The sequence below is a fragment of the Amphibalanus amphitrite genome, unplaced genomic scaffold (genome assembly GCF_019059575.1).
Source record: "Amphibalanus amphitrite isolate SeventyFive unplaced genomic scaffold, NRLGWU_Aamphi_draft 001105F_arrow, whole genome shotgun sequence".
Classification (NCBI taxonomy): Eukaryota; Metazoa; Arthropoda; class Thecostraca; order Balanomorpha; family Balanidae; genus Amphibalanus; species Amphibalanus amphitrite.
The window spans coordinates 105,529-124,133 of NW_024882599.1; the positions used below are offsets into that span (position 1 = coordinate 105,529).

An 18,605-nucleotide genomic window follows, 5' to 3' on the forward strand; every position below is an offset into this window, starting at 1 on the left:
GGGGGGGGGGGGTGCCGTTTGCGTTGTTTTAATCTTCCCTGGGACGGCTTGGTTGGTACTTGAACGCCGGAACTAGTTTCTAGGTCGCTGAAATTACGTTATCGGTGCGATTCCAGTAGTGTTCGTGGCGTCTGGGACATCGGCTAACGTAATGTACACTGTCTATTTTTACTATGCAAGCTCAGTTGTCTTGAATCGCAAAATTTCCGGGGAAATCGCCTTGCCAGGCATGACGAACTAGTCAGTATGGCTCGCGTTTTATTTCGATCAATTGGCCTTTCGCCTAGGGCTGCCACCTGCGAGGGGTGTATTCCACCGTTTAGGTGTATTCAAAGACGACCCAATGCTTTGAGCCAGGCTTTCCAGCATACAAATCTGATATTGTCCCTTTGCCAGAGTGTTCCCCCTCAAACGAAGCGAACGAATCCAGCTGTCCAGTTAGTCGGGGCGCATAGAAACAGTCGATGAAAATAGTAAGACATTTACTTATTTATTATGACGTAACAACATGCTGTAACAAAATTTCACCTCTGAATTGGACACCGGCTGCCTACCAATCACGACTTGTCAGTGCCGGAGTAACGCGCGTATGGAATTCACGCCAAATGCTGCGCATTATGGAGGGGAAACTCAGCAAACGGAACACATCCAACTTGCGTCACAATTTTCACATGGCCGTCATATGCGCCACGTACGTCTCAACTGCGACACATGCGTCATTGTAATTCGTCGTCGAGAAAGCAACAAGCAATATACAGCTCTCAACAGGCTGTCGGCCCCGCGCGGTGACACGACGGCAGCGCCGCGCCGCGGCCGCGCGGCGAACTATCACTCGCCACCTAGCGGCCGGTCGCCGAACTAGCACTTGTCCCCGTTCGGGGTAAGAAGTAGGTAAGCTCTTCTCACACGCACTGTCGACCCCTGACTAGATCCGGTCTTGCCACTCCGTCCCTCGTTCTCGCTCACTCTCGCTCTCTCTCTTTCACTCTGTCCCTCGCAGTGGAGAGCATCTCCCATTCAATTGTTCGTGGCCGTCTCTTCCAAGGCGCTCCCGGGCCGCGCAGACCCAACTGCAATGTACACTAATGCCATCTGGGAACAAGAGCGGGAAACACGTTAGTCAAGAGCTAAAAAAATAAATGTCAAACTCAAACGAGTGTCATACGCTAACAAATTATAGCTCTGGATGCAGCGTCCATTCCTTCGATTTGAAGTAGGATAGGAACAAAGAGAACCGACTATTCACATTTACCGTTACTCGGCTAAAAACAAAAGCAAAATACGACCGCCGCAGGCCCGCAGCTGACAAACGCAAGCATTCCAGAAATGTAGTCGGTATAGCTGAAATGATCGTTACAAAGCAGACAATTCTGAAACCCTGAGCGTGCGGCCGCGCCCTCCTCAGGTAAGAAATGAGCCCGCGTGTGGGTGCGTTTCTCACCTGCTCAGGGCGCAGAGCGGTGACGGGGAGGTGTCGGTTACCTCAGCGTAGGACAGCACAGGGTGCCGTTCCTCTGGGCCGCGCCGGCATAACCTTCGGACGACCTGAGACAGGAGGCGGGGGAGGTCAGGGGGCTGAGGGGGTGTAGTTAGGAGGCGACAGGTGGCCGAGATAGCTGTGTGCTGTGTAAACAGCAACGCTCACCAACAAATGCGCTTTGCCTTCCGTTTCCGTTGTAAGAACAATGATGCTAATCATAAGTGCTCCAGAACCAAGAATCTTTGAAGTTTGTGAAGTTTGGAATAACAGGCCGTGCCTGTTTTCTCTGAAGACTGAGGCAAATCGAAATGTTTTACTTTTCCCTACCCCTATCGTCACCACTCTTTCTCCTCTGGCGTTCCCTCCCTCCCTCCCTCCCTCCCTCTCCTTGTTCTCTTCTCCTCTGCCGCCTCCCTCTCCATATTCCTCTCCCCCTATCCCGTCCCGCACCGCCACTCACTGTGCGGGATTGTAGCTGAGTGACGAGTAGGGCGCCCACACCTCGGGCGCCGCCGGCTCCCCATACCCGGACGGATACGCCGGCGGCTTGGAGGCCGTCGGCTGGCCCGGTCCCGGCGAGCCGCCGCCCTTGGGCGCCCACTTGCACGCCGCTGACATGTCGGTCATCGACTTGATGGGGTCGGCGGCGCCGGGCGCGGAGGGCGGCGGCGGCGGCGGCCGCTCCCCGTACGGCGGCGACTGCGGCCCGTACGCCGCGCTGCTGTGCGTGTAGTGCGCCGGCGCGGAGGTGCCGCTCGGCGAGCAGATGACATGCGTGGCGTTGGGCCGCGGCGCATGCGCGCTGCCCCACATCAGCACCGTCTGCCGCGTGTCGTTGGCGGTCGAGTAGGCGGCGCCGGCCGCCGACGCCGCCTTCATGTCCGGGCTGACGTCGCCGTCGTGTTTCTTGCCGTCGGGTGTGTGGCGCGGGTCTCGCTCGGGCGTGCTGCCGAAACCCTGCTGGAGGCTGGCGCTGGCCGCCGAGCCGAGCCCGCTGAGTGAGGTGCCACCTATCGGCGAACTGGCCAAACTGGCGTTCAGCAGCGCGCCACCAGGGTAGCCGTCATAGTAGGCCGTTTTCGGCAGGTACGAACGGTCGGTGGCGTACTTGGTGGCGTCCAGCTGACACCCGTACTCGCCTGGCTTGGCCAGCTGCGAGGTCTCGTACGTGGGAAGGCACGTGCGTCCGACATCCACAAAGCCGTTATAGCTACCGTGGTGCATATAGTCCGGGTAGTAGCCGCCCAGCTGCCGGTAATACAGGCTGTCTGTGGCCAGGAAGCGGTTCTCTATGGGAGGGTAGAGATTCTGGAAGTTGGGCAGATTCTGCTGGTAGAGCGCCGCCGCCGCTGGGTCCGTGTAAGAGGTCGCCGCCGCCGGGTAGACGCCGGCCGCCGCCGCGTAGCTGTTGTAGGCGGCCGGGTCGGCCGGGTACTCGGGGGTCAGCTTCCTCTTGGTGCGGCACGTGCTGAGGAAGTCGCGCAGCTGGGTCTTGTAGCGGCGGTTGCCGCGGCCGGCGGTGCCGCTGGCACCCACCTCGCCGTCGTAGAGGTACTGCGAGGTCAGGCCCGGGTCCAGGTAGCTGACCTTGAAGTCCATGGTGCGCTTTCCGAGGAGGTCGCGACCCTCCTCCTCCCTGGGGAAGACCGGAAGGTCAGTCAGCTGGTGTGTCTCTATGGTGGTCATCCCTGCATATGATAGTGATATAGCATTGGATGGCGTGTACACTTCCCCATTCAGCTGCTTCCACTAGATTATTTGACGGGCGCACGTGGCAAAGTTTCTTATAGCGTTCACCCATGCAGCAAGCGGATAAACACATTCTAACCTTCTCACATTCAGCTAAGTCAGTCGGCTGTGAGATACCTCTGACAGACTGACAGTGATGGGTTCAGCGGGTGAGCTTCTGTCGGCAAACCGCAGAACTATGCCTTTTTAGCTTGCCCCGTTCGTGACTTTGAAAACTAGGAAGGCGCCGCGGTAAGCTACGGACACGAATTAAGGCTAAATCGCATCACTGCGCTCGCCACCGCGCCGGTCCGCGCGGCGCCAGTGGCGAGGCAGAAACTGACCACAATGGCACAGGCAGCCGCTCATCCGGGCGATGATATAAAAAGGGCAGCGCGCGCCCGCCCATTGTTCCATTGCACCTGCATCATCAGAGAAACGCGAGCGGAGGGAGGGGGAGGAGGTGCCATTTTGACCAGCAAACTCCTCCTTGGGGGACTCATCAATGAGTCATTCATGCGGTGAGTCATGAGGTATCTGCCCGAGGGAGTCACTGCGGTGACTCAGCTGAGCGGCTCTGCGCCATTCGTCAGTCATATTGGCATAACTGGCGCAATGCACTAAGGCTGTGACGCCCTGGGGTGAATGCATGAGCTCCACTGATCCTCCAACCCCTTACGGGAGGATCCAGCCAGCTTTTTGTTCCAACATGCAACCCACGCCTCGCTAAATACCGACTTATTACCCACCGTTCAACTGCGATTCCTATCACCGCTCCCTGGAATGGATGTCTTGATTTGAGCAAATACCTAACGGTAGTGACCTACGTCAGCTTGGCGAAATGGTATCATGATGCCCATTTAGCCTCACTTACAGCCCCACGCAGGGTTGACTGATGGTTAGCGACTTACAGCAGAGGCCGGTGCGTTGAAATGATGAAGTCGGGTTTGGAGTTTTTGTAGACGAGCCGGCTGGAGGTCTGCAGCCACTGCCAGTTGAGGTCCTTGGTTTGGAGTCTGTACGCGATCAGCCCGGAGGCTCCCGTCTTCAGCACTGAAACGGAACGAGTTCAGTGGTCAATTAATAGCAGTGAAACGGCGCGCAAAGAGCGGAGATGGGGATAAACTTAAATAGAAGGTGACGGTCAAAGATTGGAAGCCGGTTGGTCCGAGGGGTTAAACGGTTTTACCGGGGCAGTCAAGCGGACTGATAGGCGATAGCCATGAACATTGGCCGAATCGGGTGAAAAAATCGGTGGTGAATCGGGGAAATTCAACCGCCGATTGGGAAAATCAGCAGTCAAACGATTGCAAGAGCTGAACTGCAGAAACATGTCATTCATTGTTTTATTCCCAAGCTGCTCGCTGCTCAGCCCATCCCAATAAGCTTTGGTGTTGGTCATCCAGCCATCCTCTTGCGGCAGAGCTCATCGATTTCTCTGTCAAACTATATTTACGACGTGTGCCAATTCCATGAACAGACCCCGGCCAGAAACCTGGGTCAAATCAACCGCACAACAGAGCAGCAAGGCCTCAATCCGCAGTCAGCTGAAGGGTTCGACAGTCCTTCGGAAAATCGGGCCTCGTCTGGGGATTAGTTTCACTTTCTGGGAAAAGAAACCCTGCATGGTGACGGAGGAATTCGAGGGACGGGCCGGCGGGGGTCATTCACCCCGGTGGCTTCCAGCTGAGCTGACCACTGGCATGTGCCGAGTCTCTCACAGATTCGGCGCCGTCGTACGTAACTCATCCGAAAAAGGACAGAAGGTGGGCCACGCCATTTGGGCGAGAGGTTATTTTGAGAGGGGGGGGGGGTGCAATTTTGATTCGACGATAGTGCACCATACGACAGTTTTTAAATTCATACTGGGCTACGAGTAAAGCCCCGATTACAAATATGGTTTAAAAAGACTCCCCCCCCCCCAAGATGAGGTTGCTTTCCGGTCCTGTTCCCCTCCTCGCCGTCTGACAACCACTCGCCGGCGGGCATGGGGAACTAATCAATCACCACACACCCTCCTATCCATCTCCTTACTCAGGTGTTTCCCGACACTGACGAATCCGTCAACTCTGCAGCTGCCACTGCACTGACTCTGGGGCCAGCTGCCAGTGGCGGCGGAAGCAGGGGGGCAAGGGGGGCAGCTGCACCCTAAAGCTATGGAAAGGGGCGCCTCGAAAATCTGTAGAGGAGGCAGGAAGTTAACCCGCGCCCTGGTGGGGTCTGTTTATAACGCGACCTGGTGGGGGGGGGGGCTATTTTTTGCCCCCCCTCGTATCTCCGAAACTACTGGACGGATCCGCAAAATTCAAACGGCGTTCGAAAGGCCTGTCAAATTTGTCGAGGGAAACCAAATTTCATTGACCTCGGGGTCACCGATGACGTCACAGGTCAGGTCAAAGATGAAATGTTTCACCGTTCACGGGTCATCTAGGGAATGCGCTATAACACCGAAGAAAACGCATTTTGTCGAGAATCTGCGATAGGGCGTCAGTTGCCTAGTACATATATTGCTATAAGAGGTCACTGACATTACCAGGTCACAGGTCAGGTCACCAAGGGTCACAGGTCAGGTCACATGAACCTAACTTTAGGTACTAAGGTTGTGCGATGCATGTTTTATGGCCAATTTTTCATTTCCAACTCAATGGTGTTGGTTATAAGACTATCAGGTACGGCTTAGGCCACTTTCTGGTGGAGGTCAGGTCAAGGTCAGGTCAAAAAAGGTCAAATTTCAAAGTTGATATTTTTGCATAAAATGGGTATTGATTCGATGCAGCTCGTCACGGGGAGTCTAATGGTGGTCTTTGTTTTGCGCTACGAGGTCTAGAATTGCAAAAAATTGAGTTTGAAAATTTGACGTCATCAATTTTGAACAGTTTTTTCGCTGTAACTTGGCCAAAAAAGAGGTATCGATCTCAAATTTGGTATGTAGATAGAAGGCGGTAAGGACTATCACATATATTCCGGTTTTTTCGAAATTCAAAAAACTTTTTGGATTTTTCGGCTATTATAATCAAAAAATCTATTTTTTGATTTTTGGGGGTCAAAATCCAAAAATTTCAAAAATCCGAGATAGCAGTTTTGTAGCCCTGTCGATTCTACAGCTATTATGTCTTTATCGTTTTTCTGTATTTGCAAAGCTATAGGCCTGACAGCTCTTCCCGCGAAACCCTTTTTTGGGTCGAAAACGGCAGAACATGACGTCACTCTGACGTCATTTCCGGCCAACCTATCATAGCCTTTGGATAAATTTTTGGTCACAATGTGTAAAATTGATGTCCGGGAGGGTACTGAAAGTTTGGTGACGATCGGCGCAGCGGTTCTGGAGATATATCGAAAAGTCTGGAGGGGGGGCAAAAAATAGCCCCCCCCACCAGGGCGCGGGTTAAGAGGTGCGGCAGCCATAAAGCTGAGCAGTGCGACACCGCAACTGATAAAGGCACTTGTGACACGAAGAGGGTGGCAATGACGTGGGAAAAGTATCTTTTGATATGCTGAAGAGTGGAGGGCATCCTTATCTGAAACAAAGGGAGATGCTGCCGACCCTGTCGAATATAATCTTGCCAGGCGATAAAGGCTAGGAGGGCGCAGCCACTCGAGAAGCGCGCCATGCGGAAGAGGGGCGCCTGCATGCGAAAGAGGGGCGCCTGTGTGTGGGACGAAAAAGAAACATTTATGGAGACGTCTTTGAAGGCGATAGCCTCCGAACGCCAGCACGAACATATGAGGGCTTATAGCGTTGCAGGCTCCATGCGACAAAAAGGGGCGCCTGATGGCCGATATGCGAGAGGAAATTAGTTTGTGTAACATTTATCGGGGGCGGTTTGCCGTTTACAACATATGAATGTTAAGGGAGGTCCGAGATTGGGGCCTGTAAAATTGCACTGTCCGTATGGGCGGTTACACCCATAGTGCTAGGGCGTATTTTGCGTTTTTTTACTGGGGAGATGATTATGACCAGGAATAGCACTCTGCAAACTTCTATGGGCGCCTGTATAGGGGCGAAACTGATTTTCCAGTGCAGGGACGGCCATCGGCATTGTGGGGCGGCATTCATTCCACTGGGGCGTCTGCCAGTGTTGAAGGGCGGGATTCATTTCAATGGGGCGCCCGTTGGTGTTGATGGGCGACATGTATCACCTGGGGCGCCTATCGGAGATTGGGGCGGCATTAATTTCACTGAGGCGCCTATCGGCGTTGACGGGTGGTATTTATTCATCCGGGGCGCTTATCGGTGGTATAGGCCGGCATTCGCTTCACTGAGGTGCCTATCGGTGTTTTAAGGCGGCAGTAAATCCACTGGTGTCTGGGGCGCCTACCGGCGTCGAAAGGCGACATTCATAATTCATTTCACTGGGAGGCATATTGGTGTTGATGTGTAACATTCATTCTCCTGGGGCGCCCGGCAATGAGGGGGCGGCATTTATTCCGTTCCCCTGGGATGGGCCCCTATCGGTGTGGAGGCGTCGCCGTCGTATTACTTTGAAATGGGGGCACCTCTGGATGGTAGTAGATGCATTCATTTCGCTGGGACACCTACCAGCGTTGATTGCCTGTATTCATTCATTTCGGGCTCCTATCGGTGTTGAAAGGCGGCATTTATTTCACTGGGGCGTCACAAACCTGCTACTCCCACCATAAACCTCAGCGTATTCACTTCACGTTAGCAGTAACTAGAAGTCTCTTAGGGGGATCCATAGGGGGAGGCTTAGTCTCGGCATAGTCTCGGGTATCATTGCGTCGCGTCGGAGCGATTAGAAACCGGGTTCTAACGATCGAAATTTCGCAGCTCTAACCAACTTGCCGGGAGGACGGATGCAACTTAAACGCAATTTAAATGAGTGTTTTTTTTAACAATTCTCTGTCACCGAGTTAGTGTTATGGATTCGGCGCCTTATTCACTAGTCCACACGGAGGTATTGGAACCGTGGAACTCTTTTCGATATGCCTTATTCGGAGAATCTTATGATATGGTGATGAGGTTGTTTCTAAACGAACATTATGAAGGTTACATTTACGCTATGGAATGTACCTAACTATTTCTCGTTACATTAAAACTGTAAATTCTGAACGTGTTAACAGGTACAACACATTGTCAAACGTCTCTTCACTGTTTGTGTTACTACAACCGTGTATATGGTAAGGGGCGCCCAGCGGGAAGGGGCGCTTCAATATCGTTTGCACCCCTATCCTAGAATACCTTCCGCCGCCACTGCCAGCTGCATCCGTCTGGCAACACTCACTGGTAATGCAGCCCGGCAGAATTTGACGTCCGATATATTTGCTAGCCTGGTAGAAAGCAGAAATGCCTAAATACTTATTTAGTTTCGCTTCAGCGACACGATGGGAAAATAGTTCTAAGGTATTCAAGGAAGGGTATTTTCTCTGCAGCTGGAAAAAATAGAAAACGAATTTTCTATGAGAAACGACTTGTGGCTTCTCAGACTGGGCGGTGACCCGACCGGGCGTTTGCTTAGTAAGTTGTAGGTAATAACACCAAACCCGATCTTGACTGCCGCCCTATTGCCAGCTCTCACGACTGAGCTGATGTGCGATCGCTAGAGTTTGCGGTTGTGCCGCCAAATTGAGGACATAAGTCGGCGCACATGGGAGCAGTACAGGTCAAGGTTGCAGCGTTCTTGGTCGTACTGGGACAACATATGGCGAGGAGGGACGCCAAGCGTTTACAAATGGACGGTTAATTGGAAGGTTGATTAAACGTTGACTTTAACTTTCGCTGAGCCGTAATGCATATAATTCGTAGATGTTAATCCAAGTTGGTTCTGAAACTTTTCAGACCACCTGGGCAAATATAAGTTTTTCTAACGTACAAACCAAGCCTACGTCTTCTGTTATATTTCTATGTAGGTTTCTCACTTTAAGCACGTGTGGTCGACGGAAACCACAAGACTGCTTCCTGTCAGATCATGCACCAAATCAATTCTTTCAACTCGCTATTTTAGCAGTAACTGCCCGCATCGTCGAAAACGGCACTTTTTCCTCCATGCCATAGCCACGTGTAAGTGCATCTGACACATCATTTCCAAGCTCCGACATCTGCTGTTCCCACCACCACCGCCGCCGCCGCCGCCGCCGCCACCGCCCGGGCTAAGCTGGCTAACGTGATTTGCGATAAAGAGCGCTGATAGCTGCCCGCGACCCCTGCTATGTTTGGCGGCACAACCGCAAACTCTACCGATCGCTCCAGACATCGGCTTAGTCGTGAGAGCTGGCAATAGGGCGGCAGTCAAGATCGGGTTTGGTGTTATTACCTACAACTTACTAGGCAAACGCCCGCTACTACCCAAAAAGATACCTTTTTACTGCGGAGTACGCAGACTAGGCTATCGTTCGTTGAAGGATATTATGCTGTGGTGGAGTACTTTATAAACTAATATATGAACAACGGCAACGTAAAAGTATCCTTAGATTTATCCTGGGGTCATTGCATCTTACAATATTTACGTGTCACTTCTCATAACCAAAGATCCTTCAGTATTCTCCGTACCATATCTCCGCTACGGGCAAGAAGAGAAATCATCTAAGCTCTCGGCCTTGTCAGCGGATGATATCATTTGATGTATAGAAGGCATCTCAGACTTTCTTTTCCCACGACGGGCGTGGTGCCGCCGAGACTGGGATGCCGTCCCGCACGGCGTGGAGGGCGGTGCGGCGGGGGGGGGGGGGGGGCGGCGCGGGCGGCAGGGGCGGGTCAGGGGAGGGTCGTGTTGCGTGCGACACCGATCGTTGTCCCGCTGACAGAAATGGGCGGCGAATGACGGCGGCGGACAATCCAATCCCGTAAACATCCGCAGCCTCCCGCGGCGGCGGGGATGCAGTTCCAGGGAAGCAGCCAGGCTTTATTCACGTGTGGATGCTGGAATCGGTTGCATTTGTGCCGTTTCGCAGGAAAGTCTAGGTGATTAACACGTTGTGTCGGATACGATTATCTTGTTCACGGGTTTCTGACAATGAAAATGTGGTGTTCTCCAGGAGTGCAATCGCGACTTAGTTGGACACTCAGCAAGTATGGAAAAATTGTATGAAAGAGCAGCATCGCCTGTCCGACTTCTGTCGAAAAAGGCCTTCAACTGTCCAATGTAACCACAACGGAAGCAGTATCCCCCCCATCCCCTCTGCAGTGGCGTATATCCAATCTGGCTGCGTCGGCGGCCCGCCCCAATAACTCGGCCCGGCTCGCCCCGCGCGACAGGCGCGCCGCTGCCACATTGACACATGAACGGCCAATATATGACAGCGCTGTCACGGACCGACAGTCATGGCCGGATGGCCTGTCATGCAAGGTCGTCGTTTACCGTCACACGGCTGGGGGAGCGTCACGCGAGCGGCCGACACGGACTCCGCCGGGCGGCGAATGCAATTCTGACCGGGTAGCGGAGAGCTGCGTGGGCCTCAGTAGGGGACCTCAGTTCCCTGCTATATGTTGGAAACGATTTTGAATTCGTCCGTCAAGCTTCAAAATTATGGCTAAAAGTACCGGCGGCCATAAGAGCAACGACCAATTGATACCATCTCTTATCAAGACCGATACTTTACATGACCTAGAAAATAAGGCCAAATCTATTTAAAACAGCCAGGCTACGAAAAGTTGGACACCCATTGATATGCATCTCTCCATCAATGTCCCGCACACGTCCTCGTGCGTGCAGTCGTGTATTGCACGCCGTATACTCACGTTCTTGGTGCGCGCTGGCCACGTACGCCAGGTCGTCATGGTGCACCATGGCGTAGCCGCTGCGGTTCACCAGCTCACTGTCCGAGTAGCCCAGCAGCATCTTCCCCCTGTGGAAGGTGATAGGGCTAGTTAGAGGCAGAGCCGATAATGGAAACGCTACGTAGAGCGATTTTGTGATCTGTCGGTCGGACTGTAAGGTGAACATTGAATAATGGTAGTGGTAGGCTCTACATATTCGTATTTGAAAAGCCGTTTTAAATTACAAATAAACATGCATCTACAGAAGCAAATGCAAGTAATGTAGGTAGCGTTTTTGTCCTGGAAGCAAAGTAATTTCCGATGCCTGTATGTACTTTGCCCAGAACACGTCATACGTATCGCAATTTACGGCGTAGACAAAACAGAAAAACCTCAGTCGAGGATCTGCGACTAGTGTGGAACTTAGCTGGCAACGGGTGAAAGCCGCCTCTATTCAAGATAAATCCAGGATTCAGTTAATGTCTTCGGGTTACGCAATCCTCACCCATATTCCAATCTGACTCTTATCTACCCTTCAATTACAGCAAACCTTATACGTTGCCGCACGTTTTTCCTCCGAGGAAAGTTCGACTCCCTATATCGAAAGCCGTCTTTGAGCCTCACCGCAGACAAGGACGCATCGTCTAGGACTTATAATGCCGAGTCTGTTCTACTCCCACACAGGGACCGCACCTAGTTATACGATTGGTTTCTGCAGCCGGCAGCAATGAGTAATCTGCCGTGATCGCTGACAATGAACAGACACAGCACGTGCGGCTCGGCACGAGACGGCATGGAGCGTACGTCCGTGTGTGTGACAATGTGAATCAGGGCAGGTGCTCGTAAAAATGACGCGTCAACCTTGTTATGCAATGGCGACAGTAGGGATCAATATAGTACGCATATTTTGTATTTGTACTTTTGTTTCCATGTAGGCTGAGTTTTGGAAACAGCTCCTAGCATAGTGAGTAGAGTTGCAAAGTTTTCCCAATGGGCTGCTACCGGCACCGCCCCGCCCCACAAACATTTTCTGGGATACCGGCTTGCTACCACGCCCCAAGCAAAAAAAAACGCCAAATTACCGGCATACTAAAGAACCTGAATTCTTGATTCTGGCTTACCCCTACATGAGATGCCACATTTTGGCAATTTCAGTAACCGACCCACCCAGCAGCCACCCATTGTCCAACTTATTTCAATTCAATAGCCTCTTAGTGTCCAAAGTTTGAATCATATGCTGATGTTTTGTTTGTGCAAAATCAAAAATACCGGCATGGTACCGGCAAGACATGCCAGATACCACGAAAAAACCTGCGGTAGTGAAAAATTACCGGCATGCCGGTAGTGCGGTAGGGAAATTTTGCAACTCTAATAGTGAGGCTGGTTCGTCGTGCTATCGAAGCTGACGCATCATCTTTCAGAGAGAAGTTTTGCATATCCACTAGGTACACATTACAAGTAAAATTGAATGCTTCACTTGTTAATTTAAGACAAAGCTAAAATTATTTCAAAACGGCTGATTTTATCTCACAGCTATGCCAAAACAGGAGCGGATGCGGATGACTCATCACCAGCATCAATGTCTTCAAGAAATACCACATCAAGACAGCGTCTCCGTGTTAATCCGACGGAACCGGTCGACCGTGCCCCTGACTTTGACTCATGGTGCCGAGTGGCAAGGTGACTGCTGTGAGTGTCCCGCCGAGTGCCGAGTGCCCCACTGAGTGCCGGCAGCCCGTCTGACCGGCGGTCACTGCCAGGAGGTCGCGGCGCCCCCGGAGAAAGTTGGCCGCAGACCTCCACCGCGAGCCGCGGACAGTGTGAACGGACTGAGCCGGGACCGGGGCACGGGGCGGCGACACTGTGCAGGTAACCATAGCCGGGGAGCCGCGTCCTCTCGTGTGGGCAAGACGCTCCTCACGAGAGTTACATCATGCAGGACCACAGCGGATGGTGTGTGTGTGGCTCAGTGCTTCATGCTGCCACTCACAAGAACTCGACCTATCATCTAACGCATGTTAGCCAAACTTTGGATTGTTGGAGTGCTGGTTGGATCTTTACCCAATACCCTATGCCGCTCTTCTACGAACGTCGCAGAGATACATATCTACTATCTAGAGCCTCCAGGGGGAGGATGTTGGCGCTGCCGCACTCACCTCTGATCGATGGAGAGCATGGTGAGATCCAGCTTGTGCTTCGACTTGAACATGAGCTCCTTCTGCGGCATGTCGAGCAACGAGGGCGGCCCGAAGGGGGTGCAGAGCGCGAACAGCGCCAGCACGGGCTCCTCCGACTTCCTGTGCTGGCCCTGCAGCACCCGGATTCGGCCGCGGATGTCCAGCCGCTGCCAAATGAAGGAAAAACGTCAGAATAGGGGACGAGATCAAGGGAAAGCTTCAGAGGAAAAATAGAGGGGGAACAAGTGGTGGAATGGGATGAAAATGAAGGAAAAGAATGTGACTCGGTAAAATATGGAATATTACTATTTGTTTGGTCCATGCATTGGAGTCGACTTCACTGGCCAATGGCTCTTTTGAATAGACCTTCCTAAAACAAAGTATACCTGGTTAAGCTTAAAGAGAGGCGACATTAACAGAACTGTAAATGTCACGAAATGCACACGAATGCCTTTCAACTTCTTTGTACATTTGAAGACTTGTTTTTCAATCAACGGATAATTTAAGGTTGCCTGCTATCTGGCGAATAGTACGATAAAACTGACATTATCTTTATCACCACTACGCTGCTTTGTTTTTGGTGACGCTCCGTTTTCAGTCTGACACAGGCACATCGTTATGACGCTTGGTTGCACAGACAAAGCGGCCGCTATGCCCGGTCCCAAAACAGGGTCATTTGTTGTGAGCTGTTACCGCACAATGGGCGCACGGTGTGTGTCACTATCACGACACATCGGACACGCGCTGTGCGTGGTGCGACTCCCCCTCTGTCCGGATGAGCCCCCCCCCCCGGAACACACACAAGCACAATCGACGGCCCAAAATTGAATCACCCGCTGCCGTCACATCATTAGCTACAAACGCTCCGTACATACGTTTTAATGCCTTTTGATGTGTGCGTAATGCTCGGCGTTGTCGCGACATCAAACGGACCGTGACATTGGCCATTCGCACACTCACACTGGCTGCTCCATTATGGATTATCGTCGCTTTGAAGCAAATAAGGACCGACTGGTGATACAGACGGAACTGTGGTACACAATTTAGAAGCAGAGGACGAACGGTTCCGGTCGAATAGATATCGGCACATTTGTGACCACACTGGATCTACGTCGTATTGCCGTTTTATGTCTAGCATGTAGGTACTCGGCGTCTGTCGCTTCCATGGTAGGTGTGGGGCCGCGGCTGGCCGGCGCCGTACGCCGCGCGGCTGGGAAGCTCTCAACCCGCGGAGCTCGGAGGTAATAAGCCCCCCCCCCCCTCCCGGCCAGGGGCGTGAGTGAGTCTGTTCCAGGAACACCTCAAGGCGAGCCCGGCAGCCGCGCCGGCCCAGCCGTCGAGTTGAAGGTTATTGAGCTGCGGCTGAAAGCTGCAGAGCTGCCGGTCCGCCGTCGGAGCTGCCGGTCTGCCGCTGGAGCTGCAGCTCAGCTCAGCTCCAACACATACCGCCGACCGGACCGCCGCGACGAGCGCCGAAGGTATGTATGTATGTATGTATGTATGTATTACAATCATGGACAATCCACACGGGGCGTGGCGATTACAGTCCAGAGTCTGAGTCAGGTTGGAACAAAAACATGCAGGGGTTAGAATACAGACATAACGATTTAATCACAGGACACTCACTCTCTCTATAAACATACGGGCAATTCAGGTGTGCGCGTCTATAGCGTGTGCGCCACATATTGGGAATGTGTTTCAGGAGCTGTCTGCGGTATTTTGGGCGTGGTGCTGCTGTGAGAAGCACGTGATGGATTCTTGTGAACGGCGACCGAGAGCGCAGCGGTGACAAATGCACTCTTTTCACAGACAAATTGTGTCGATTTGTGCAGCGTGCACGAGTGCATTACGCTCACACCGTGCGTGGCTAATTATGAACGGTGAATGAAGCGCCGAGCACTGCTGATGAGTGTTTGCCAAATGCCGTGCAATCGCTCGCAATATATGTCGCAATCATTTGCATTGTTCGTACAGCTGCCCCTGCAGTGCCACACACAACATGCTGGGCTTGAGTTGATCAAAAGCACGGGCGGAGTTAATTTCATTCATTCCGTGCCGAACTGTGTCGTGTTCATTTCAATAGGTAGGTACCGGCGTCAGGTCCCGAATTGGCGCTCCGAAACACGCAAAGCCTGCATAACGGTGGAACATAGAGTTAGGCTTACTGTGTGCTATGCCATTGGTTACCGAATCAACGCGAATATAGTGGCTGGAATCAGCGCCTCGACGATATGTCTAATGACGGCAGGCGAGCGCAGTAAATTGTAGCCCCAGACAAACTATTTGCACACACGGAACTAGAGCCATATAAACCGCACAGTATACGCCCACTCTGGCACTAACAGCATGCAGAATGCCAATTTTAAGTACAAATGCAGCTTTTAAATCCTACCCTTCAAGCACCTCAGTGCATTTGTGTTTCTTCTAAACTTCACCCAGTTAGGCCCTTTTTAAAAGGCGACTGGCAGCATTAAAAACTTTCGGGAAGATCTCGCAGGAACATGCGTTTACAGTTAGGTATACTGTGCTTAATGTGCCTCTGGCAGGCGGCAGCAATAGTCGGCTCTAATCTGAGCTCCAATCAAACATCTCCTTTGTCTTCCGTTGGCGAATCAGCGCGTCAATGAGCGCTGTCCACACTGACGTCCGAACAGCACCCCGCGGCGGCGGCCGTCCGTCGCCATGAGCGATCGGCGCGCGCGGCAAACGCGGCGCTTCCTGACGCAGCGCGGCGGGTGGCGCGGGCGTCTCTGACAAATGCAGATGGATCGGAGCCGCCAGTGACGCAATTAGAGTATTATGACGTAATTGGTGCGTGCAGGGCGGGGCGGGTGACCGGCGCGGGCCCGCCCGGGGGCAGCGAGCACCGAAACTGCGAGAGGTCGCGGTCCGGGGGGGGGGGGGGAATGGACCGGACCGACCAGATGGACCAGACGGACCGGCTGGTCCGGTCCGACACACCGCCGTGACCGGCAGAACTAGACCAGGCACCTCTGAATGAAGTCGTCACACCGCCCGCGCCAGCCCGACGACCTTTGCGGCACTCCTGAGCCAAATCGACACCGCAACAGCGCAAACGAAAGTAAAAATGAATCTAGATAGCGATTCTAAAAGCGGAGCTTAGAAAGACCTGCTCTGTGCCACTAAAATAAAGTCTTTCTTGACGGCTAACGTGCATACATAATTCAACATGTCTATCAGCATTATCTACTTCTGACACGGCATTATCCCGTGCTGAAGCGAAACAAAGAATACCTCAAATGCCTCCTTCCAAACACGGGTGCAGCGGCTCTGTCTGAGCAGCGCCTCAGGATTCTTCCCGATGACGTCACAAACACCCTCACTGACGTCACAAACACCCCGCTCTGACAGCTCCAAGGTCCCCACAGGCCGCCGGAGCTTTTGAGGAAAATAGCTCGCCAGCCGTCCCGGCTCCGTCCCGCCCCGCGCCGGCCGTTAAGGCTCGGCCGTGATGAGACTGGCTATATCGCTGATGAGTTTCGGTCTGATGAGCAGGGCTACGGAGTCGGAGTCGGAGTCGGAGTCGGAGTCGGTCGGAGTCGACAGTTGTGACCGGAGTCGGAGTCGGAGTCACCGAAAATCTGTCGACTCCGCAGCCCTGCTAGGTCTGCGGAGTCGGAGTCGGGAGTTGGAGTCGGTCGGAGTCGACAATTCTGCCCGGAGTCGGAGTCGGAGTCGGAGCTGGTTTTTGAAAGCCGGAGTCGGAGTCGGAGTCGCCGAAAATCCATCGACTCCGCAGCCCTGCTGATGAGTGACTGAACTCGGAGTGGAGACGGCGTAACTCGGAACGATTAGCAGCGTGAGCGGAGATTGGCAGGTGCTCGTTGGCCGGAGGTGCTTCATAGGGCGAGTGACGTCATATATGACGTTACAGCTCTGTTGTAGCGATTTCATAAGTTGCACTGTGGCTAATTTTTGTCAGCGCTACAGAAGAATGCAGTCCCGAAGCTTTCACATTACTGCAATGCGCAGTTGTGGTATGCTCACTCTCTAGGAAATATCACGAAGAAATTTACCACTAGATATTTTACTATCCATGACAAATCCGGGATATCCATGTTACACAATTCTGCCCTCATTCCTCGTATCGACAAAGTAACGCAGCGGCTCAAAATCCCATCACCTACGCCACCAGGCCTCTTTGGAATTCCGAATTCCCCTGCACGAGTCACCATATCGCGTCGGCGGCAAATCCACAGCGCCAGTAATGTCACAGTCTGTCGCTGGATCTGACATCCTCCAAATGGGCGAGCGAGCCACGGCCTCTGTCTCCGCTCACTGGCAGTTCTGACAGCACCCGACAGTTCTGACTGTGGGCTCGACTGGCCGACAGTGACAGGATATGAGGATCTGCACTGTCGGGATGGGCTGTCGACTTCAAAGCGGGCTCGGGGCAGGACCAAATGGGGTCGTGCCCAGCTGATTCATATGGCACCCTTCCCGGCCGCCGCTGGCCGGACGGAGGATGGGGGGGGGGGGGGGCTTAATGGCGTGTCCCTTTGCAATAAATAGGGGATATGATAAATGTGCCGGGATAACTTGAAAAAACTTCTGAGTGCCAATCCATGCATGAATCCATGCTAGAGCTATCTAAAGCGTTTTTGTTTCTCTAGGTATTGTTTTGACTCGGCTATTTAATATTAATCTTTAATGCTGGGCAACCTCAGTAACAATTTTGCATACGCAGGCCGTGGTGTTTCTTATGTAGCTCATCTGATACCACATTATACAGCCTCTTGTCACCAGAAAAAAAAAACATAAGCTAACGGAGCCAGCCATTCTAAAGCAGCCTCCCACTTTTTCGCCCCCCCCCGTCCCGTCCCGTCCCGTCCCATCCCCTCCGTCCCGTCCCGTCCCGTCCCGATGTCGGAGATACGCCGGAACACGTCAATGGACCACCACTGGCCGGCCCCAGAGCGACGCTAATGAAGCGCGCAGCGTCGACCCGGCCGGCGTCGCGATGTCAAAACGACGGGCGCCGGGCGCGCGATGCGGCCAGATAGTGTGTGTAGTGACTTCCGGCGGCTGGCGGTGAGCGGTGGGCGGAGGGAGGAAGGTGGAGGGCCATGGATGGTCGACGGTAGACGCTGGACGAGGCTCAGCTCAGTTGGTCAGCTCAGTTCAGCTCAGCTCAGCTCAGTTCAGTTAGTGACAGGGCATGTGATCACGTGGAGTAACAGGACAGGTGGAAACATCGAAAAATTTAGGCACTCGGTTTTACGTAAACATTGCAGCTCCACCCACTATATGGCAGGGATAAGCAATGGAGCACTGGAAAGACTCCCTCGGGGCCCATGGCACAGGGAAGTAGGGTCGAAAGATGATCAGCAGGCTGGTGAGACACATCAGTGAGACGGGTGAGGAACATCAGTGAGACAGGTGAGAGGCACAGCAGTGAGACAGGTGAGACACTGTGAGACGGCGCGGAGATAGCTGAGGCAGGTGACAGCCGCCTGTCCGGCGGTGTTCCGACACCGATTCCCGT

The 18,605-nt window shown here is 53.1% G+C and overlaps 1 protein-coding gene across 1 annotated transcript in view; it reads right to left on the reverse strand.

Moving 5' to 3' along the window:
* Positions 1–471: 471 nt before the first annotated feature.
* The window catches only part of LOC122370169 (aryl hydrocarbon receptor-like), an 85,486-nt gene continuing 67,352 nt past the window's right edge, over positions 472–18,605 (reverse strand). The window contains exons 6-11 of the mRNA XM_043345531.1: positions 13,079–13,266; positions 10,905–11,011; positions 4,120–4,261; positions 1,941–3,116; positions 1,442–1,545; positions 472–1,092 (exon numbers count right to left, since the gene is read on the reverse strand). Coding sequence (XP_043201466.1) covers positions 1,479–1,545; positions 1,941–3,116; positions 4,120–4,261; positions 10,905–11,011; positions 13,079–13,266 — 1,680 coding nt within the window. The 3' untranslated portion in view covers positions 472–1,092; positions 1,442–1,478. The remainder of the gene's footprint in view (positions 1,093–1,441; positions 1,546–1,940; positions 3,117–4,119; positions 4,262–10,904; positions 11,012–13,078; positions 13,267–18,605) is intronic.